At 38.5% G+C, this 23,419-nt stretch overlaps 1 protein-coding gene across 2 annotated transcripts; it reads right to left on the bottom strand.

Annotated features, from left to right (window-relative positions):
- Positions 1-2,594: 2,594 nt before the first annotated feature.
- Positions 2,595-23,328, bottom strand: PROSER1 (proline and serine rich 1). Of its 2 annotated transcripts, none has more exons than XM_041407366.1 (13): positions 23,192-23,328; positions 20,222-20,287; positions 19,428-19,496; positions 18,881-18,975; positions 16,602-16,695; positions 16,028-16,138; positions 15,209-15,292; positions 14,225-14,303; positions 11,888-11,983; positions 11,723-11,767; positions 7,692-9,453; positions 6,916-7,063; positions 2,595-5,624 (listed from the first exon to the last, which is right to left on the bottom strand). In XM_041407366.1, the coding sequence occupies exons 1-13, from the start codon at positions 23,234-23,236 to the stop codon at positions 5,502-5,504; spliced, it is 2,817 nt and encodes a 938-aa protein (XP_041263300.1). In that variant the 5' UTR covers positions 23,237-23,328; the 3' UTR covers positions 2,595-5,501. The 2 variants fall into 2 exon arrangements, with proteins under 2 accessions (XP_041263300.1, XP_041263301.1); XM_041407367.1 differs by having other exon boundaries at positions 2,595-2,916.
- Positions 23,329-23,419: the final 91 nt, after the last annotated feature.

Here is a 23,419-nt window from a genome sequence, read left to right as displayed (position 1 = left end):
GGATTGGTCTCTTCTAAAGAAACAAGCAACATTTTAAGAATAAATGGCCTCAAGTTGTGCCAGGGGAGGCTTAGATTAAATATGAGGAAAAACTTATTTCACCAAAAGAGCTGCCAAACACTGGAACAGGCTATGCAGAGAAGTGGTAGATGTGGCACTTCAGGATGTGGTTTAGTGGTAGACTTGGCAGTGCTGGGTTAATGGTTCAACTGGATCTTAAGAGGTCTTTTCCAACCTATGATGTTACAAAGCCAGAAGGCAGAGATTGCATGCTGCTCCTCTGCTGTTTTGGGGCTCAGCTGCTGTCCAGATCTCAAATACCAGCATAATAAGTAAACAAAACTCCAGGTGAGGTCTCCAAACTGTGTAGAATAGCTCACCACACCTTTCTTCACACTGTCCATCAGTACAGGCTGAGCCTTGTTGAGCTGGATAACCTAGACACCGTAGCAGAAGCATTTCAGCTCCCAAGGCCTAAAATTGTCCCCCAAGTAAGAGCATTGTTCATAAAATATTTTGACAACCAAACTAAGCACAGCATTTCAGACTAAGCCATTTCTGAAGGCTGTAGCAGCAGAGAGCTACCCTCTCAAAAGACAAGGCTGTTGCTTGTTATTTTAACAAAATATGAGAGATTGGGGTTTTTTTTCATATGTAATTTATGAGTTTGATATATAGCTGCATTAATTACAGGGCTAGTTTTTGTGGGCATCTGTTATCTACAATATCTATGAAGATCTGGCTCCAGCTTCATTTCACCCTAGACTTCATCCCTGCCAGTAATCACCCTGGTCCCAGACGGATCATTCAAAGCTGATTGTTCCCCAGAGAATACTTTTACAGTCTCACAGAGAAGAAACTACACCCACCCCTGAACTGACATTTTAAATTCCACTGAAAGCCATAAGTACAGCCTGAAAAACCAGGATTGACAGGCTTATTGCAATATGCTCCCAAAAATGTGACAATATTCATTTTGGGCCATTTGTAGCATTTTCATCATTATTTGACTTCTAAACACTGAGCTATATGATCACACATCTTCAGGACAGATGCTTACAATAGGGTAGCATGCATGAACAGCGACAAGAAAAATGTGGTTTAATTATTACAGAAGCAAAAACATAATATGCAAAACTATCCCAACTTTTTTTTTAATTTTACAGCAAAAGTAAAGTTAATGAAAATAGCTTAATGCTGAACCATTTGAATGCCACAATTTAAACAGCTGTTGATACCACCATATAAATGAGCAACACATACTAAAAGTTAACAGATATAATTGCTCCCTGTTTATTGACAGCCCCCTGAGGTGACTGTAAATATAGGTGAGTAAAGCAGATGGTGTTTTTTGTTGGTGTTCAGGAACATCACAATATTAGTTTTTTTCATTTTATTGTAAAATGCACTTTTTTTCCCTTTTGAAAATTTTGAAATCTGTCAGGGCAATCTTAATGCTTTCTCCCTGGGGCTATACTGGGGCATGTGGATAACTCATGTCCCAGATTACTACAAACCACTCAGAGATTAAAACATGAGAGCTCTGGGGCAAAGCAGTTTACAAGCTGCAATTTCACTGGTGCTGAACAGCCTGGTGCACTCCTGTGACACAAGGCACAGCCACAAAGACTGAGCTCAAAGCTGCTTCAGCAGAACTTACTGATTTAGAAGCCACATCAGATGACTGTGCTTCAGGCTGCTCGCAGTTCAGCTATTTCTGCAGTTTTATATTTGTGATATAGCCAAAGGTTTCCACTTCTATTCCAAAAGCAGCACAAGGGCTCAGGTCAGGCATGATCAAGTGCTTACCTGTAGGCACACCATTCTCCAACATTGCTCTGCACCAGTGGCTACATTTACAAATGGCACCAATCTTTTACAATGTCTCTACAATGTCTACTTTCTCCCACTTACCTCATCATCATCCAGTTGTAGAGACTTAATCCACAGCCATTTGTAAACAGTGTCAGTCCCAAAAATGCAAAAAAGAATTGTCAGGCAGTCCCCACATGAGATTTGCAAACAAAGTTGTAGGTTTAAATGTGCCTTTTTCTGACCTTCTTAGGCCTATACTTTCTTTCCCATGCACTGGGCTTTGGCCTCTCCCTATGGATTCTCAGCTTAGTCTTTTCCTGGCCCCAAGTTCTGGCTACTTGCTTCAGGCACAGCATTCCCTTTCCCTAGGTCAAAATTAAGGAGACAGGACAGGACAGAGCAGATTAACAGTACTATCCTATTGCTTGTAAGAGCATCCCCATATTGCTGCTCCTCCGCATGAAAATGGTATCAGCTTTCAACAGCTGAAGATCTGGAGATGACAGAAGGTCCCCCTTTGGCCACTAGAGTAAATATGAGAGAGAAATAAAGGTATTGCTCCTCCAGCAATACAGAAAGGAAGGCAACTTGCAAGAAAGTCAGAACATTCATACCATGGCAAGTATCCTTTCAGGCCCAGGCAAACTCCCAACACTCATTTGCAGAGGAAAAGGACAGAAAATTACTTTGTTTCTCTCCTATTCACTGCAGCTGCAATTAAAGCACTTAAAAGAAACATTGAAACTTGTTTGCAAACACAATCCCGGTATGTTCTTAAATTGTTGCAAAAAAGGTTTTATTTCAAGGAACGCTTCACCACACTGTATCTATGCAGGCCGTCAGTACACAAGAAACAGAGCAGTAACAGGCAACTTGAACAGTGAAAAAAATGAGTTAGTCCAGAATTAAAATCATACAGCAAGAGCCCTTTCCTGGCACAGGCTCAGTTTAAGGTTGTTTGCCTCAGGAGCAGACATTTCCTTGGCTGTCTAAAAATGGTGCTCAAGTAAGCATGAAAGAGCTCAGGACAAATCACTCCCTTCAGAAACTCCAAGGCTGGGTCACAGCAGTTTGCTGCAATGCAGAACACAGACTCTATTCCTGAAGAGGAAAAAAATTAATAAAAAACAATTTTACATCAGGAGAAATATTTCAAAAATTGAATTTTAATCCTAACAGTGGAGAGTTCATTTACAAATCCAGCACAGTAAGATTCAGTAAGGTTCAGTAAGAACCAGAGAGCCCATTCCAGACATAAAAACTTTACAACTAAACATTTCTCAACCTATTCACTTGTCTAAGACCGATGGGAGCATCAAATGCTCTTCTCTGCTAAAGGGGCTGGACAACACCCAGTAACTACATTGCAGGAGAGGAGCATTTAACACAGTGGATTTCACTACTTCTCACCTGTTTTCATTTGGAGAAACACAGCTTGAGTCTCTTCGGCATCTCTGAGTTGTCCAGTGCTCAGACAGGAACCCCACACCCCATGACCATTCAACAGATATTTTTAGAAACAGAGGCACAAAGTGCTTATTTCCTGACAAAACAGTATTACTTGCTTTTGACTACAGGGTGACATGAATTAGTTCAAACTTTGATTGTCTGATGGGGAAACTAGAATTAAAATAGGATGTCAGACTCAGCACCTCAGTAAGGTTACAAAACACTTACTGACTTAGAACTGGTTTACATTCACATCCAGGGGAGAAAAACCAATTTGCTCTTAATAAGATACCTGTATCTTTATTTTCTCCAACTCATCTGCAAATCTACAAAGAACAAGTTATGGACAGAATGACAAGCAGAATAAAATGAAAGATGGTAGAGACCTCTTCCACAGATTTCTTAAGTCAAGATATCAATATCCGAGATATCAATTTTAGGAGCAGTTCAGAGTGGAGAATCATGAGACTTTAACAGGTTTCACAAAATAAAAAAATGTAAGAACACAGTATTTTTTTTTTAGATTTAACATAATACATAAGTTTGATTATTAAGATGTCAAAGAATTTAAGTTTTTCATCTAAAAATTAAATAGGATATTTCTAATGTCACTCCTTAAGAAGTAAATTTTATAATTTTGGACAGAATTCTGCATCAAAAAGAAATGACATAAAGCAAGATCAAGATCAGTAGAAGTGTCTTAGTAAAAACAAGTTTATTCATTCATATTTTAGGTAAATATGCAAATAGTCAGAAAGGCTTTTTGCCATGACTGTAAACTTTTTATTTAAAAAAATTATGTTAAAAACCAATACAGTAATTTCCATTAATGTTCTAAAAAAGTCTGTTCACATCTTGAAAGAAAATACATTAGCAACATCTCCCAGCATCATCAATCTTTAAAAAAGTAAAACTCTAGGTGCAGAACATTTCTACAGTGTAGTATCTCTACATTTTAATTTAGTCACATGATTGAATATCATTCATCTCTATCGTCTCTAGATCATGATCAAGAGCATACCTTAAATAGAAGATATTCAATAACGTGTTACACATTGCCCAGATACTAACATTATTAGAAGAGTGCACAACTCAATTTCACTAACAAAGCAAGACCTTTCTATATGCTGCATTGTAACAATTAAATTAGCTATATGCCTTTAAAATCATGTATGTTTTCCAAGGAAAAATACTAAAAAAATCCATGGTCCAAATTCTGCTCCCACTTATATTCACAGGATATGATAAGCACCATCAAGTTGTAGTTTATAGCTGAAAAGCATAAAGAGAAGCAGTTTGTTTGTGAGTATAAGGGAGAGAAGAACTTGCCCCATGTCTGTAAACATTCACATAAATCTGCAGTCAAAAGTGCCAGATAGGCAGCCTATCTGCAGTACAATTATTTCATTCAGAGGGATGCTGGAGGCAAGGAGAATAATGGAACATTATTTTAGAGGCAAGTTAAAATGTTTTTATGTATTTTGGAAAGACATATTCTCAGCTAGCTAAACCATACTCCAGTAAAACATAATCCACTTCTACCAAATACAGTACAGCATAATTTCCTAGCTTTCTTGTTCAGACAAAGGAGTACTCAATTCAGCAGCAAGCCCATGACAGTATTTTGAATCATAAGAAAAACCCCCACATACCTCTGACCTACCCTCCCCTTAACATACTGCTGATGCTAACAGGAGATCTTCATACGTAGGAAGAAATCACCTGAAAAACCATAAACTGACCTTGATTTGTACACACACAAGAAGTGTGCTTCTAGGCAAAAGGTCGTCTACAGCTTGAATTGTCTAGTTTCAGTCTAGATCTCAGTCTATATTAACCACATATACCATACAAAACATAACAGAAAGATAGGTGCTTATTCACACTATTGAGTATACTTGGTCTCCCTACTCAGCTTGACAGTCAATTGCCCTATTTACAGAAACATCTGTTTGAATGCTCCTGATCCTGTAAGACACCAAACATTGAACTCTTAAAATTTAAGGAGAGTCAAGGATGCAAAGCAATTCACAGGATCAGACCCTGAATCAAACTGAATGCTATTCACAAATTAAATTTGACATCTGACACAGCCTCCTGGAAACAATTTACCCTCATGTTTTCCCTTTCTTTCCCCAGCTCAGACCATGCTCCCACTATCGCAGAGACAGCCTTCAAAGTGAATAGGATCAGGTTCTGTCAAGCAAACACTGCAGTCTTTATGCATTTACTGGTATTTACTGCCATCCACTCTGAGGCAGACTTGTCTGCAATGAAAATGGTGTTCCTGGTGTTGATGGATAGTTAGCAAAACCTTCAGGCTGAGCTGTATAGTTCTCCAGAGCAGAAGCAGAATGCGCCTTTAAGGAAGATAAGAAGTTAAGAAACAGCACTGATAAAAACAAGGAAACAAAAATCTAAATTAAGCAAAATTTCAGCCACAATACCAGTCCTGCTCAAGCTAAAACAAATGGATTATATTCTGAAGTGTGCAAAGAATAGAGATGAGCAAGGTATCTATACAAAGATGTTAATCTGTAGTGCAACTATTGCTCTGAAATACCAGAGAATGAAAAAAGCACTTGGATTAAGGGGGAAAACAAAGAAGTGTTAATAGCACCAGCTGATTTGGAAAGCACAGTTTAATCAGAAGCTGTAATATTTTAGTGACTCAACTTTCCTTCTCTTCATTGCTCAAGTAAATAAGTGTTAATTTTAGTGAGTGGATCATATAAATAAGAATAATTACATTTCCTCAATGCAATCTGCATACATTTCTACAGAACAAATAGACTCCTGAGCTGCAAAAGCATGGTCTAGGTGAAGTAACTTGCTTCTTCCAATCCCCTGATATTCAGAAGATATCTGACAATATGCTGCACTCTGAACACTACTTAGACACATGTTCACTTCAACAGCTGAGGTGTCGCAGAAGAGAGAAAACGTTAAGTCAAGACACTCAGCTCTCTCTTTCAGTATTATGTAGAGAAGGTCAAATTTCTTACAAGAGTCTGTACAGAGCCTGTTTTTAACAAAAGACAAGCTGAACATATAAACACAAAGTCTGATGATAGTTTCAGTTAACTTATGTAGGTTGATGGGTGAAACAAGCTGTTTCATGGACAAGAGATGATGAAATTACACATTACCCAAAGCCACTTCAAGCTTATATTACAATTCTCTCTGTGGGAACTATCAAGAGAAGGGCACAACCACAACAGACACAAACTCAAGACAATCTGATTACATGTGCAGAGGCACATAACTCACAACAAATGGTCCACAGAAATCTGTAAGTTATTCAAATGTCAGACTGGAACTGAGCACAAATTTTGCAATGGTTTGATCAGCCCATTAGATTTAACACAAACCCAGCAAAAAAATTAATTTGCATTATCTTTTCTTTTACTTCTCTCCATTTTACAAAAAGTTTTAGATAATGTTTTAATCTCATTTATGAAGCATTGTACACTGGCCTTGACTAAGAAGTAAGCACAAGTTGTTTTTTATCATGATCGTTGTAATCAGTTCTCACACAATTTAGGGGTTTTAATAATTTACTGATTTCAGCTAACCCCAATGAGTTAGCAGGCAAGTACATGCTCAAGAGATCACTGGAAGTAGAACACTACTAACAAATAGGCACATTACCTGTAGTAGTGCTGACTGTGCAGCTGCACTGTGCTGCAATTCCTGCAAGGAAGATTGTGCGGCACTTTGGGGAAAGCCAGGGATACCAGGGAGAGATAAGAGACCAGGAAAAACTGCATTTCCTGGAGTCTGTAGTCCAGAAGTCAAGCTGAAAGAATGTCAAAATGAGGCTATTATTAGGAACATCTGTACCATGTTCTGTTTCCCTCTCCATAAGCTTATGTCTATATAAATTACAAAAGCAGTTCTTTTTCTAAATCTCAAAAGGCTAGAATTTCTAAATTGAATTCCAGTCTTTACCCACCTAAAAATTAATCATACATACACAAATCAAGATTCTCTGGAACACACCTAAGGGGACTCAAAATGTTTTGTACCTCAACTGTGCTGATAGTTGGCACACAAAAAAAACTTTACAGACAAGAATTTATGCTGACGACTTCCTTAAAATATCTAAGATACTGGCTGCTATTACCTGTGTGTGTCAATGGATGCCCACGTAGAATCCATTATTGTAAAACCTCATCTGGGAAATAAAATCACTGAGCACCTCACTGGATTAGACTGTCATACCAGGGACTATGAGGCCAACCTATTTAGTCACTACCCTATCAGCTTCTAAAAACAAGTTGAATTCTAGTAGTGGACTAACTTTAAAAATTATCTGCAATTAGTAACTATGAGTGAAAATATTGTCTACACACCTAAAATAAAATCAGTGTTTTGTTGATAAGAAAAATAAATAGTTCTGACCTCCTCCAAAAACAGTAACATACCCAGCCTGTGCCACAAGTGCAGAGTTGAAGTTTGAGCTAAAGGCCGAGGCAAACCCTGGCAGGACCGGAGCTGGAGATGCGGCTGTGGCAGCTGCTGGCAACGGTGCAACTGCTGCTACTGCAGAGGATGCCTGGAGGCCAGGGAAAGAAGGGAGAGCAGGAGTGACAGAGGGTGTGTTAGAGACAGGAAAACCAGGGAAGGATGGGTTTGATGATCCCAGAGGTCCCTGGGCAACAGAAAAAAGGGAAGGGACAGCACTGGACAAGTTAAGCGAGAAGGGTGGAGCGGAGACTGTTGCGGAGGCAGCGAGTCCTGAGAGCACGGCGGCGGTGGAACTCACATGGGGGGCGGACACGGCTGAAGCGCTTGTAGCCGGAGTGGCCAATAGAGACCCTGGGAGAGTGACGGGCGGGGTCAGTGCTGGGTTACCAGTAAAAGCAAAGTTACTGGTTAGAGACGTGAAAGGAGGAAGTCCATTGAACACGGGGGCAATGGGAGCAGAGGAGCCATGTGGGGCGAGGGAAATGGAAGCCAGAGAACTGGAGTTGTTCAGAGGAGCACTCAAAGAGGAGAGCCCTGACAGTGCTGGATTCAGGGAACTGGGTAAGCTGACGGGCACTGAAGCTGCTGAGGTGTATGCACGCCCAAGCCCTGGCAGTCCTAGAGCGCCATGAGAAGGGCTGGCTGAATGAGAAGGACCTTTGAAGGCCGACAAGGTAGGACTCATGGGTTCTGTTTTGACCAGAACTGGGATACTTGTGGCAGCTGGGGCTGATGAGAGCTGCTGGTCAGGATTAGTAGGACTTGTGCCATGCAAGAGGGAGGCTGATGAGCCACAGTTGACTGGCATAATCGATGGTGAAGTGGTTAAAGGTGACTGTGCAGGCAATGTGGGAGGAGTGGAACTAGAATTGGCTACAGATGGGGATGGAAGACCTGGAAAAATAGCCAGCCCAGGTGTGGAGGAACGCTGTGTGTTGGAGGTGGCTGATGGAGTGTAACATTTGTTGACAGAGGAAGTGGGAGGGTCAGAGATTTGATTACCAAGAGCAGATAAAGAAGCAAGCTCACTTGTCACAGCAGAAGGTAAAGCAGATGAATTGATTAATGAAGTGTCATTTGATGTCAGAAATCCCTTTAAGACAGACAAAATCGGGTTAGGCAAGCTAAGCGAGCCAGGAATGGTAGTGGCAGGAGAATTAGCAATTGTAGATGGAACAGGACTAGAAATCCCTTGGGCATTGGGCGGCAAGGACAAAGGGAGGCCAGCAAAGGCCGATGACAATGGAGCAGGATTATTAGCAGAAGCAACTGAAGAGGTTGCAGAGAAAGGGAGGCCAGCAAATGGTGTAGCAGCAGATGCGAAAGCTTCACTGGGTGCAGGTGTGGCACATGGAGTGGAAGAACCTTGCGGAGCGGGCATAGCAGCAGGGATAGAAGCGAGCCCAGAAAAAACTGAGGGGATAGGAGTAGAGGTTGCACTGTGTACAGATGTGACAGGAACACCAGGCAATGAAAGGGATTTGATGACAGTAGGGGTTGGGGTGGATGGCTGAGATGTATGGATGGAAGAGGAGACCTGTCCTGGGAAAACAGGAAGGACAGGGGTAGATATGCTCATCCCAGAGATGAGTGGAGTTGCAGGTGCTAATGGATGGCTTATTGCCTTGACAGGTGATGGGGTAGGGACTGGAGTAGCAGCAGGTGTTGAAGGATTAGAACCATGAGGAGTAAAGAGCTGATTCGTTTGTGCAGAAAAAGCTGCAAAGAAACAAAACCAGTAAGAATACTTGAAACTGTCAGAAATGTTTGAAATAAACATAAAAACATTTTATACAGCATTTCAAAATATGATACACAGGCAATAGCTAACACACAATGTCTACATATAAACAATGAACAGCGAGGCCTATGAAAACAAACCAAAAAGGTACACACAAACACATCACACAAATCATACACCATGTGGGCTAACGCTCCGTTTTAAAACACTCTGTGACATCTGCTACCTCTTCATGATCTCATGCAAAACAGTTAGAAACTCAAATACACTCTGTAAGAACATCTAAGTGATACAGGTAAACACCCTCCCTCTGGTCCCTAACATTTGGCAGTACCCAAATAAGACCTAATATTCCATCAGCATCAGATCACCTGGGCTCCTCTGCATCCACTCTCACTGAAGGTCAGAATTTCCTTCAGAACCAGTTAATTCAATGTATCATGATTTCAGAGAAGTTTAGTCAACAACTGAAGAAAGCTGATTTCAGGTGCTTGTAGTTTTCTTTCCTTCAAAATCAGGTCATTCTCTTCACTGTGCTTCCTTCAGATTTTGATTCTAAGAAGGTACACTTTGAAATTTATATATCACACTACAGTATTAAACTAACATTGACACTTGACTTTATCAAAAAGCACTTCTAGAAGTCTTTAGTTAGGTGTCTGTAATAAAGGCAAGCACCTGCCACTAAAAGTACCAGCTTGTGTCAATCCTAAAAAGTAAGTTAGACATATCAGTGAAGCTGCAGGAACACAGGCAGGCACACTGTGAATGGGGAGGTGGAAGTTAATGGAAAGGAGCTGCATTTATGAATGCTGGCATGTCAAGAGTCTCGATATGCCTGCCTCTAGTTTCCTGTGGAACATGAATATGTTAATAAATCATTCCTCTCAAACAACCCTTGTTTGTGCTTTATTTAACTTTTGGAGTAATCTGTTCAAATGTAAGCAAGACACTCATCCAACCAGTCAAACTCACCACCCATAACTCTCTAGCAGCCTACAGGTCTCTCTTGCCTGATTTCTACACATAATTCTACACACAAATCCAGAAAATTATTCCTTAAAATCCTGGACCTAAGTTGATATGACAAACTCCTATTTTGTGTATGTTGAAACTCTAAAACAAGTAAATCTGCCAAAAAACTATTTCCTTTGACATACTCTTTTCTAAAAAACCCCAGACTGCCCAGCTCTGGATTGTGTTGTTTTCTCATTCTATTTCCAAGCTGAAGGCTCTCCTAAAGATAACAGTTACTTAACCCTGACAGCTGAGATAATCATGAATGAAATACAGCTGTACTAGAATCCAGAGCTGAACTTTTCTTCCTAAGAGAATATTTCATTCCTTACATTGTATTTATTTAGCTGTATGAACTAACTTTGTAAAAATACATGCACACTTAGAGAGGGGTATACAAGAATGAAGTGATTCTTCAAAACATTTCTGTAGAACCATCCCTGGACATAGAGAAGGAAAGACAAAACATAACTTTTTTTTTTTGTCCCTAGTAATATTTACAGTGGCTAAACTTATCACAGTCATTTTATCTATATGCAGTATTTGTTAATATGCCTGACTCAATGGTCAGTAAATTCTCAGTTTGTCAAATCTAATAACATGGAAATACTTACAAAAAGGCTTTGATAACAAATGGAATTTATTATTATGCTTTGTACTAAGTGTACAAAGCACCACAAAAATAAAAAACAATTAAAAATGCACAACTGTCTTGGTAAAAAGAACAGGATCTTACAGGGTAAGATGAAAGTGCAGGTAGACATAGTTGGATCTAACACTCTGGGATAAGACATTCAAAAATCTCTAAATCTCTCTTGTATTCCTACCTTCTTATTGCAACTGATCTATAAAATTAAAATGCCAATGAGTTTTCCAACAGATGTCCAGAATTTTAAAAATGGAAAAGATTTACTGAAATATTTAAGTGCATGAACATTGCAAATGGTATTTTGACTTATTTTTAGTATGATTTCCTCACATACTTATATAAAGATGAATATAAAAACTTTGATAAGCTAACACAAAAGAATGAATTTTAATGTTTCAATGCTTCTAAGTACAAATGTCTGATGATTTTTCTTCTCCACTCTCAAGAGATTCTATTCCACATACTTAGTGGCTGCATACTTAGAAGTTTATGAAAATCCCACTAAACAAGTTGTTAACATTTTCTGAACAAATAACAAAGATACAATACACACAAAAATCCCCTGTGGATTTGCAGTTTACCTTGATTTTGGGAAGGTTTTGCCTGGCTGGAAAGGTCCTCATTTTCTAAACAGAGAACAGCAGCTTGTTATTGAAAGGCAAATGAAACTCCAGCAGTGAATGACCCACTCCCAGAATGAACCAGGAAATACATCATGAATATTTTTAAAGATATGCATGCTTTACCTGATACCACTTGATTAGCAGTGTATGGTGGAGGAGCTGGTAAGCCTGGAGCTATGACATTGGCCATTGGAACTAAGCCAGCATTGTTGTAAGCACCTAAAATAACAAAGGCAATACACATCCCTGTTGTCAGAAGAATCTGTATCTAGATGAACCAGTAAGCATTTTCACCTTTAAAAAAATATTTTCAACACTGTAAGACATTCCTTCATCAAAAAGCTAGACCAGTTAATTATCCAGGCTGGATGTTGGCTTTTGCCAACGTCTGCCTGAATGCCATGCATTGTGATCCAAACTTTACTAAGGGCAGTTCTCTTAAGAGAGCCTGAAAAAGTCAGGTTTCAATTTCTTTCAGATCCATTTTGCCTGAAAAAACTCAAAGGCGAGGAGTGATACAGTGTCTGCAGCATCACTGGTTCCTTTCCTATTCCTAATTTAAAGGCTGTTGCAACTCCTTCTTCAGCATTAAAGCTGGACAAACAAAGGAGCCAAACACAGATCAGTAACCATCACACCCTTTAACACTAGCCAGGAAATTCAGAGAAAAAACAATCAATCATTCTCAAATACTTTATCTAGTATTCTTCAATATTTTTTTAAATGTTAAGAAATTCAAGCAGGTTAGCAAAGTATTTTAATATAAAATTCTGACAGCAATTAACACATTAAATATATCTTTTTTCCTCTGTTATTTTTTGGAGCAACTGAAACTGTTGTATTGCTGTGGTATACAGTTCTGATGAAACACAGCTGAATTTAAATTGCAGGAACACAAGCACATTTTACAGTGGCCCTGAATTAATAGTTTAAGAGCATAAGAACTCGGGCTTCATGGGAAAAGGTAGCACTTGAATAATAATGAAAGTGCACCAATTTGTCATATAGAAGTCCTTTCTGATTTCACACTTTCATAGTAATTCCACCTGATGCTAAGATTTCTTGCACAACAACTCTTGCCTGAAAATCAGAAAAGCAACTAACAATCACTGCAGCACTCAGCAAGGAAATGTTCAAGAGGCAGAAAACAATTCAGCACCACTGACTGAAAACAATCACATTCAATAGTTTCAGGTCAGCATCTGCAATCTCATTAAACACACACATACACATATATATAATTTCACCAGCTATGAGTTCTGTTGTCACAAGAGCTTTCTTAAAACATATCTTGCAGCCTAGTAAGGCCCTGAAATCTCTAAAGTGCTTTCATATCCTAAAACTGTACTAACATTTCTATCCTGCCACAGGCCAAATTTTATGCTTTAAGGTACTTTGGATAGGATTCATTCAATATAAATTTGAGTTAGTCTGCAAGTTTCCTGCACAGTTTCTTCAGAACAAGTAATTTCCCGGGCATAAATAATCAATCAGTCTTATTTTAGCCACTAGTAGGGCCCATTTTTCTAAAATGCCTATAAAAAGACTTGCAGACGTCAAGTTGATTAGATGACTCAGCCTTCAGCATGCTTGCTAGGAGTTCTGCTTCACTTTCTTATCAACTCCCTGAAAAACTCCCTGAAATTCCAAACATGAATGAAAATCAAGTGTCCTAACCAGAGCACTCCTTGAGTTGCAGTACAGAATTTCAAGATTAGAATAGGCTTTTAGCTGCCTGCCAGACCTGAATCTGTCTACTTTAAGTATTCTAAGCTTTTTTTAATAGAAAGGGCAATTGCCTTGCCCCCTTCCAAAAATCTCTTGACTCTAACAATTGATGCAGCAGAGCAAAGAGAGGAGCTTATGAATAAAGGCTCAATCTTACTTAAGGCACTAGGCTAGAAATAGAGCAAAGGCAGGGAAAAGCAATCACTATTTCCCTTCTAAGACTGAAATCTGCTTTTCTTTTAGGAAACTGTACTCTCCATTATGATGGACAGAAGGTAAAGCTGAAGGTAGGTGAGAAACAGATTACAGCCCTTCAGCAAGTTCTTACAAAGTTCCACCTAATTCAGGGCCATGGCTGACCATATTCCAAGCTGGGTTCTACAGCAACAAGTCAGACTTGTCAAACCAAAGCCCAAGCCTTGGCCAAATGCTACAACAAAGCCAAAGCCCTTGTCTTGTTTAACATGCACAATACCTCCCATAAATTAAATATTTTGTAATCAGAACAGGATTGTGATTTTTTTCTTATGGATGTTGGAAAAAGAAGTCAATATATTCCTGTCTATCAATTCTGCTGTCATGAAGGAAAAGGTAGAAACCAGCACCCAGAACATGCTCAGGGAGCAGAAGGCAATTTCAGATACAACCATGGTCAGAGAAACCAACACTTGACACGTTGCTTAAAAGGCAAAAGCCTGAATAGCATCAAGCTTGAACACATAGAAATCTTACTTGGTGCAATAGTTGCATGTGGCCGACATGGTGGGATGGGGTATGGAACTGGTTTGTGTGGATTGTACGTTGATGGAGCCTACGTAAACAAAAAACAAATGGAAAAAACAAAAGTGAAAGCATTAGGTAATGTTTCTCAGACAAAAAGCTAACATTCAGATACTACTACAGACAGGCATTCTTTTCCACAAATATAGATGCTATGAAATTTTTTCATAACATCCATAGTGACTACAAGTATTTCACTCTTTCTGAAAAGAGTGAAACAAACATCACTAGTATACCTTTAGATTTTAATAGAAAACTGAGCACAAGTGGGAAAGGGAGCTCCTTTCTGCCTTGCAGTTCTCATACTCTGCAGTTTTGGACTGACTTCTCATTTTAGAGGTTTAGCACATTTAAAATTAGCATGCATTTCTGAAGGTATCTACTTTTTAAAAATAATACATCTTTGTGGGAATCATCTCATAACAGAAGTGATAATAAAACATTTGGGCAATACTTCAAAGTAGTAACAGGTTCATTGAAAGTTTGTCCCACAAGCTTAAAAATTTTGAAATACAGATCAGCTGTGTTGTTAAGAAACAAGAACTACTTTCTAAGGCACTGCTGTAATTCAAGTTTCAAAGATGGAAGCTTTTTCTGTTTATGTGAGAAATCCTCAGAGAGTAGCTCATGATGGATTACCAAAAATGCTTTTAGTTTTCTATTCTGCTACTGTAATTTAAATTCTGTCTTCAAATGCACATACATTGTATCCAGCAGAGAATCTTACCCCTCTACAGATAAAAACTAGAGCTCATTTTCAAGTTAAATAAAAACATACTAGGTCATATTCATTACAGAAGTTTAGCTTCAATTAAATTGCTGCTCTACAGTCTTCTTGCAACATAACAGCACTGTATAAAAAAGCCTTGTTGAATTGGCTGGTAGCTGTTTTGGGGATTTTTAAAGTGTCATTTATTTATTAATTTTTAGACATACTGGTTTGGATGGTCCAAGTATACGGGCTGCTATTCCTTTTCCTTCATTAGTACATTCTTCCGTATCCTTTTTGATTGGGGTTCCCTGAAACAGAAGAAAATTGAACCAAGCACTAATTTAGAAGCAAACCTTGCTGTACAATTTTGCCATATTTTTATTTTTTTTTCTGAACTGCATTTGAGTTTTTGAACATTCTGAAAGTAACCATGTTTGTCAGGGAAAAAAACCAACTCAACTAAGTGTTTCAGGTTTGTAAAGTAATGAGTAAGAGCATTCCAATAGCTTGGTTTGTAACACAGAGGTTTTGTAAAGAGAGACATTTTAAACAGTGCATGTTGATGATGGAATTCTGCATTTTGATTTGTGGACATGATAACATTAATTTCAGTTAATTTTGCTGTCCCTTAAGTGTTCACAGGAAATGCTTGACATGCTTAAGAGTCACACTGAGATTAGCAGTAGCACTGTAGTGACCATACTAGGTCACCTTATCAACCTACAAGCAAGCCTCTCAACACCTCTCCCAATTCTGCCAAATACTACTGGAGTTTACAATGTTTTCCTGATATGAACAATCTCTTATTTATGACATTGTTCAGGTAATCTTTACCTGAAGCAGCATAGAAAGAATAGGCAAATAAGAATAATGCAAGTTCCTTATAAATGTGGAATGGGGTCAAATAAACAAACCCAACAAACACACTTTGGTTTTGATTCCACTCCTCCTTCCATGTAAATGAATTCTGGGTTTGGTGATACTATAATAAATCTTAAATCAAAGTTCATTTGTGAAAAGCAAAAGCATAGGATCATGCTTACTGGAAAAATTCCATTTATGCGGCTTGGTTTTCCCTTGGGATAAGGATTGCCAGGAATCATGCCACAGGATGATATCATAGCATGAGGAGCCTTACAACCTGTTTTTGAAGCCTGCAAAATAATCAAGAAAGAACATTATATGCTATCAAATTCAATGCTCTAAAGAAACTAGTTACTATTTCACGACACTTAGACTGCATGAATCAACCTACACGGAACAACTGAAGTCTCTGTCTCAAGCCTTATTCCAAATAATCCAAAGAGTGTAAACTTTTGCCAAAGTCCCTCTCTGCTTACGCTGAACTTGGGCTTAAGCACTTGGTGTTCTCTAAAACAAAATACAAACTGTTTCCTCCAGCATTGGTTGCAATTCTGTATCCCTTTTTCCATATGTTCCTAATGCCTGACAAAAACTTCTACTTTTGTTGCACATGCTCTTACCTTTTTGCAGTTGCTTGTTTCAGCTTGTCTTACACCAGCAGCTCCCAGAAATCCTCATGCTAAGCCCTGACCCCACAATGACCACAAGGATACAATCCTAACAGAACCAAGGATATTAGTTTATCTTGATTACCTGTTCAAGAATTCTTCTGCATCTTTTCTTCTCTGACATATTAATTCTGAACAGATCTTCAATCAGGCGATAATTCTGAGCATCAACAATGTTGCTGTAAAGACATTGACAGACAATTAATGCCATTCCACTTGCATAAGCTGAAACAATGCACCATTGAAAAGTGACCCACACTTAGCCACTACCCAAAAGCACATTAAAAAAAAACATAATTAGTTCAGATCATAATATTACTATTATTAAAGTAAAAATCCTAGGCTTAAATATGGACTCCATACTGGTAAGTAAAACATGGTATTGGAACTAAATATCAATACAGAATAATGGATGATGATGGCTAAACTTTATTTCAAAAGTATGTAGAATAAATGAATTTTGCATCACAACAGTGATGCCTTGAGACTCAAGGCATCAACAGTTCACTAGAAAGCTTTATTACTACTAACACACAATTCCTAGCACAGCAGAAAACTAGTAGCTACTCAATTTGCCACTGTTTCTTGCCAGTCTGGTGGAAAAACAAGTTTTCATCTCATTTAATCTAGGATGAAAAAGATAATTCCTGGTAAATCTCTCTAAGTTCTGCAGAGCTAGTGAAAGCCTTCATATAGCTCCAAAACATACTCCTCATCTCTCTTCTTCCTCAAACAACACTAGACACACCAGAGAAGAAAATATGTGACTACAAGGAGAGACCAATGCCTGCTTCTATCCAACTTATTCAAAATTCTGACCATTTTTTTACCAGCACTTCTCTATCAAATATTACCTGTGCCATGCAAACTACTCGAAATACAATACAGTACCAAAAAGGAGGACTCCTCAAAGAAGGATATTAAACAGAAATTAAATCAGCAAAACATTGAATGAAGACACAAAAAACATCTAAAAGAACAGTATGAATGAGCTTTCAGCTTTGTTCACTATTCCTGATTAATGAAGTAAGCAGTGCATAGATTTGGATTAGGATTTGTAATCATGACTCCCTTACTTTGCTCTAGTACTGTAGAAATTCTACAGCTAAGGAAGTTATTGTGCTTTCCCCCCACCTCAGCTGAAGTGTAGCAATTGAACAGTCCAAGGGCTCCAGTCTCATTACAAGGTAACAGGTTACTCTTGTGTGTCACTAACTTTCCTTTGGCTATCCTGTTTTGGTTCGGTCTGAAATAGACTAGGAGCATTGACATGGCTCCCTTAAGCTCAACTCCTAAAGCAAAACCATGTCTGTATCCCCAGTCTTAACTGTTTTATGGATATTTGTACCATGAAATTATAAGCCAAAGTTCAAGCAGGCAGTAGTACAACATTCACAGGGAAGATAGATATTCTTAAAGCAAAAAAAAACCCAAACAACCAAAAAAAAGAATACTTTATAAAATTAAAATCCCCTGAACAAAGCAGAAGACTTCCATTTTAAATACGTGCAATAGATCCTTTGAAGCAGCTCTGTTCACTAGGAAAATCCTAACTTTCTCTGTAAATAAAAATTTAGAGTATCTATTTTATTTATAGACAATAGATTTGTCAGTTTATGAGATCTATTTACTTAACTCACTTCTACATATGTAATATTTAGAGGACTTTTTTGAAATGGGTCAATTCCCAGAATTTCCTGGTCTCAGGTCTTTCGGATTTCAGTGAGCAGAGAAATAAGGTTAAGGCCCTCTTTGTTCTCTACAACATTTGAAGATCACAGTAAAAACACCACCAAAAGCGCCAGTCTTCCAGCAGGCAGAAGCTCACATAGCAGCAAGAAATATGGAATTTTCCACAATCTACAATCATGGGTTTGAAGCACCTTAAATATCATTCAGCTCCAAAGCCCCTTCAGGTGAGCAGAGGGACCTTTTATTCAGGCTGCTCAGAGCCCCATCCAGCCTGGCCTTCAACATTTTCAGGGCTGGAATCTTCTCCAGACAACCTGTGCCAGTGCCTCACCATCCTAACAGCAAAGAATTTTTTCCTAATATCCACTTTAAATCTACTCTTTTTCATTGTGAAGCCATTCCCCTTGTCCTGTCATTAGCTCTCTTGAGGGTCCCTTCAGGTAGCAGAAGGCTGCAATTATGTCACCCTAACTCATTCCAGGTGAAACAAACCCAATGCGTACTTCTACAACATCTGCTTCTAATTATTCTTTTAAACAGCTCCATCAGTAATGGACTTCTGCTTTACCTTAACCAGGCACAGTGCTTCCTTCTAAGAGATCTAAAGTTTTATATCCTCAAATATGAGCTAAACCAATACAAGTTAAGCAACACAGCAGAAGAGATACTTACGAAGCTAAGATTTCAAGGGCAATAAGTTTATCTTTACTGAAGGTGAAGCAGTTGAGAATATTAACCATTTTCGATGCTGGAACTGCCACTATTTTCTAATAAGAAAGAAAGAAAAAGGTGTGTATAAAATAAAACAGCACAACTATTTTATACTCAGAATACAATTCAGTAACAGCTTCATATGGTACATGTCAGTAAACTTTTAACAGCCTCTCCCTCCCATTGGGAAGGAGACTCTATACAATAAATTATGAACAAGCACCTCCAAAAAGCAGTCACCAAAAGCAAAGAAATTAGGAGAGTTAACAAGAGTTAGAAAAGGTTACATCTCCTTTTGTGATACACAGGAAAGTAAAAGTCACTTTAGTCAGAAAAGATACCCCAATTAGAAGTATGAAATTTCATAGCTTGGTACCACTGAAGGCGATGAAGAAGAAACTTTGAAGATTTTGAAGGGTATATTGACTCATCAGTTGAAATTATCATAAAATTAAAATAACATTAAGACAGCAAATTTATTCCACAAGATCGTGTCACAAGAACTTACATGTTGTAAAGCCTTTATTGCCTTAAGCTGTGGTTCTGCCCAGGAGAAGTATCTCAGTAATTCAACAACCTGCAACAGTAAGGCCTTCCATTAATGTTTCAGATATACTAAAAATGTATGTTAACAACATCAATATGACCTTTCCACTTTTGTAGCACATTAGTATACTGCTAAAAAACATCTGTCTGTGGCAGCTGATTGTCAGTGCCTACCAGCACCTAACCCTCTATTTCTTTCTAAGTAAGCACCTAAAATTTCTATTTTATGAGATGAAGATTTTCTATGAAAATACTTAAAACACTTACTTTCTGATATATATTTGCATATATGAATAACAATACTGCTGTATTAGAATAAGTAAAAAAAAAATAAATAAAATATCAACTGTCTCTGAAAAACCTTATCAACTATCAGGATCCCAAACAGCATATTCCCAGGCATACACCAAAAAAAAGCCAGCAGGAAAAGAAAGAGGAAAAAGAAAATCTACATATTATCATGTTACATTATCTCTCTATAGACAATACACACAAAACAATTCTAAATTCTATTACGATAAATTTATACAACTTTCCAGACCCAAAAAGAATGAAAATGTAGTGATTTTGATGACAAAGCAACTTAGCACTCTTTTTAATAGTGTCATGCTGATATAATAACAAGGAATTAAATCTCCTCAATAAATATGAAAAGCTAATATGATCAGCCTCAGTATGACTGAAGACAAACACTGTGTATTCCTGAATACACAAAAACAACAGCTCCCATTAAACCCATAACAGTGTTGACTTTACCTGTTCACTGGAAAAGTATCCATGAACATATTCAATAGCTTTTAATTTGTACTCAGTCAATACAGCCTAAAAGATACAGAAAAAAAAGGATGCATAATTAGTGACTCAAAAATCATAATTAGAGCACAACCATCTGCTAATCTATTAATCTAAAATCTGCCCCTACAAAGTGACATTTGCATCAATTACATTGTAGCATTTTGAAGTAACTGGACTTCTTAGGTAACTGAGAACAGTGAAAAGCAGGAAGATGTGATTTATTCTGTTAAAAAATACTCATTGCTTTATTTACTTGATTTTGCTTTTTCATTGTTGCTTATAACTGTGCTGAGAAAACACCATCACTCTTCTATTTGCTCCAATGATTTACATCAACTTGAAGTTATACAAGATAATGCAGTTGATTATTCAGGCAATCGCTTTGTATGGGCCCTGTAAACTAACTGGCAAAGTATTTTATTTCAATGAATTTATGAAGAAATTGGATAACAAGCCTATACAGATAGATTAAATATACAACAAAGCTTGGTCCAGAGATGGATACTGTCTTATCACTATCCTTATGGGTTCCAAGCTTTAACATGCAGTCATACCAAACAAAGAAAGCACAGTACTTTAATGCAGCATTGGCCTTTTGACTCTGTGGCAAGACAGTTGTGTTGATAACCACATGAGCTCTCTAATTGCCAGGACTTCCTCCCTCCCCTGTACCCAGCCTTCTGTGACAGGTTCGAGATGTAACGAAGACAGCTAACAGCTGAATTCCTGCCCCAAGACAGTGAAAACACCTTTCTTCCATAGTTTCCAAGTCCCCCCTCTAATGCTAGGTCTCATGTAGTCTCAAACCACCTTTAGCTTTACCCACACACCCACTTCTATTTTCCTCCCAACAACCCCCTTCCTTTCTGTACCTCATTAAGAGAAACTACCAGACACACTGAAGTCACAGGGGAGAAAGAATTTCTGCCTTTATGCTCATTTTTTCTTCTATTCCTTCCTCCTCTTCATGTGTTTTGGAAAAAAAGCATGTCCTTTTTTTTCTGAAATAAATGTTACTTTCCTTTCTTAAATCAACAACTTAATGACTTTATAACAAGAGTACAAACAGAAAGCACTGCTATGCATATTTATGGAAGGAACAAACAAACAAAACTGCCAAAGTTTATTTTGCTAGTACTTGTAAACACATAGAGGGAAAAACAGAAGTAAGCTACACATGAAGACATTTAAATAATTGTTCCTGCTAACTGCAGGACTGAAAATGGAACATGCCAACACAACAAACTTGTAAATCACATAAAAAAGAAAGTTCTACGACAGAACTAGAAATGAAGCTTAAACAAAAACATAGCAGCAAAGACACAAAACCAGCATTTGGACAATGAATGTTACACCACAACAGCACAACTATTATGAACACTTAGATCAACAGGGAGTTGGAATACAGGAACAGAAGCAGATAGCATAGAGGAAACATAACTGCCTAAAATCACATGCCTAAACCCTTTTGTCTGAAGTCTTTAGTAATCACAGAGTGTATTCTGAAGGACTGCACTGCAGTAATATAATTGAAACGTTACTCCCTCCCACCATCAATCATCAGAGAAAGCATTCATGTGCTAGTTGTTCCTTGATTTTTTTTTTGTGGTCCCCAGATTTTCCACACAAATTCATAACGTGGAAGTCCACATCCTGAAATATCTTAGACTGTCATGTTTTTAGCTATTTTATGAAAGAGACCTTATGACCATGACCTATGCAAAAATGTAGTTGTGATAAGAAAGACACTCCTGGGGCTTCTGATGAACAGTTTTATACCTCAATATGGTTTTATACCTCAACATGTTGCAAAATAATAATACTGCAATTGCAGCCATCACTGTCTCATGCCGAAGAGAAACTGAACTGAAACTCAACTCCAGTACCCAAGTCCAACTAAAGGAAATTTACCTCTCCTAGACAAACCAACACAACAAAAAATTCTACTTAACACAAAAATGCTACGGACTGCTGTTGCACGACGAGGAAATCCCATCTGAAACAAGCCCTTCCTTGTCACAGCAAGACACCTTTGGCAGGTAAACTGTTCTACTGTGACACTTAAATAACCTCTGCTTAACTGCAACAAAATACATCATCACAGGTTTCTGCTTCCCAGGCAAAACAAGAAACATTAATCTTAAAGGTTCTGGTTTTTTCTCTCCTTCTAGCATTCAGGGAAGTGTGCCAACGACTAACCTCAAGCTTTCCTCTTAAAATCAGGCCCCCGTGCAGACACGGAGCCCTGCCAGACACGAGGAAGCCCAGGTTTATACCTCTTCTCCCCAGAACCTGCAGTATTTTGTTTGGAGAGTTTTTAAACAGGAGATGAAGAAGCACAGCTCAGAGCATGCATCAAAACGCAAGATTGACATTCCAGAGGAAAAAGGTGTGCACACAGCCACTCCTGAGCTGTGGGAGATGTGATTTCTGACTACAGAATGGAGCTCAGAAATCAGTTCTCACGTCCTATTTGTGCATCGTACCTCCTAAACCAGCGTATAAAGGTGGGTACTTCACACTGCCTCCGGACAGGCCAAACAACCGCAGCCTGTCCCCCAAATAAGACATGCTTGGATTGTTTGGTTTTCTCCCTCATCTTCCCTGAAAGTGAAAATGCTGCAGTAACTTTATCCAAGTGCTTGTTTCCAATGAGGGCTCAAGATCATCCAGACCCAACCACGCCTGCTATGAGCAAGGACACCTCCCACTAGACCAGGTTGCCCAAGGTCTTATCTAACGTAGCCTTGGACACGGCCAGGACTGGGGCATCCCCGGGCAACCTGTTCCACTGCCTCACCACCTCCACAGTAAAGAATTTCACGTTAATGTCTAAGCTAAATGTCCCCCTCCTTTCGATTTGCAGCCATTGCTCCTTGCCCTACAGTCCACCACCAAATCATTAAATCAACACACAAAACGAGAATTTACCTTCCTAATTTCATCCAGCACGGTTTCAAATGATTTCTTATCCATCTTGATTATTGCCGACACTCAAACCGGAGGAAATAACACTAGTGATTAAAAACAATCCTAAATGTCTTTGAGCATACAGGAAAAAAAGGATTTAAGAAATTAAATAAATAAAGAATGCCGGGCACGGAAGGTGGCCGGGGCTGTCCTCGGCCCCGGGGATGGAGCGCTGCCGCCTCTGCAGTG

The sequence above is a fragment of the Onychostruthus taczanowskii genome, unplaced genomic scaffold (genome assembly GCF_017590055.1).
Source record: "Onychostruthus taczanowskii isolate IOZ18803 unplaced genomic scaffold, ASM1759005v1 scaffold26, whole genome shotgun sequence".
Lineage (NCBI taxonomy): Eukaryota > Metazoa > Chordata > Aves > Passeriformes > Passeridae > Onychostruthus > Onychostruthus taczanowskii.
Note: the sequence above shows the minus strand (reverse complement) of the source record. Positions and strands in the feature narration are given on the sequence as shown.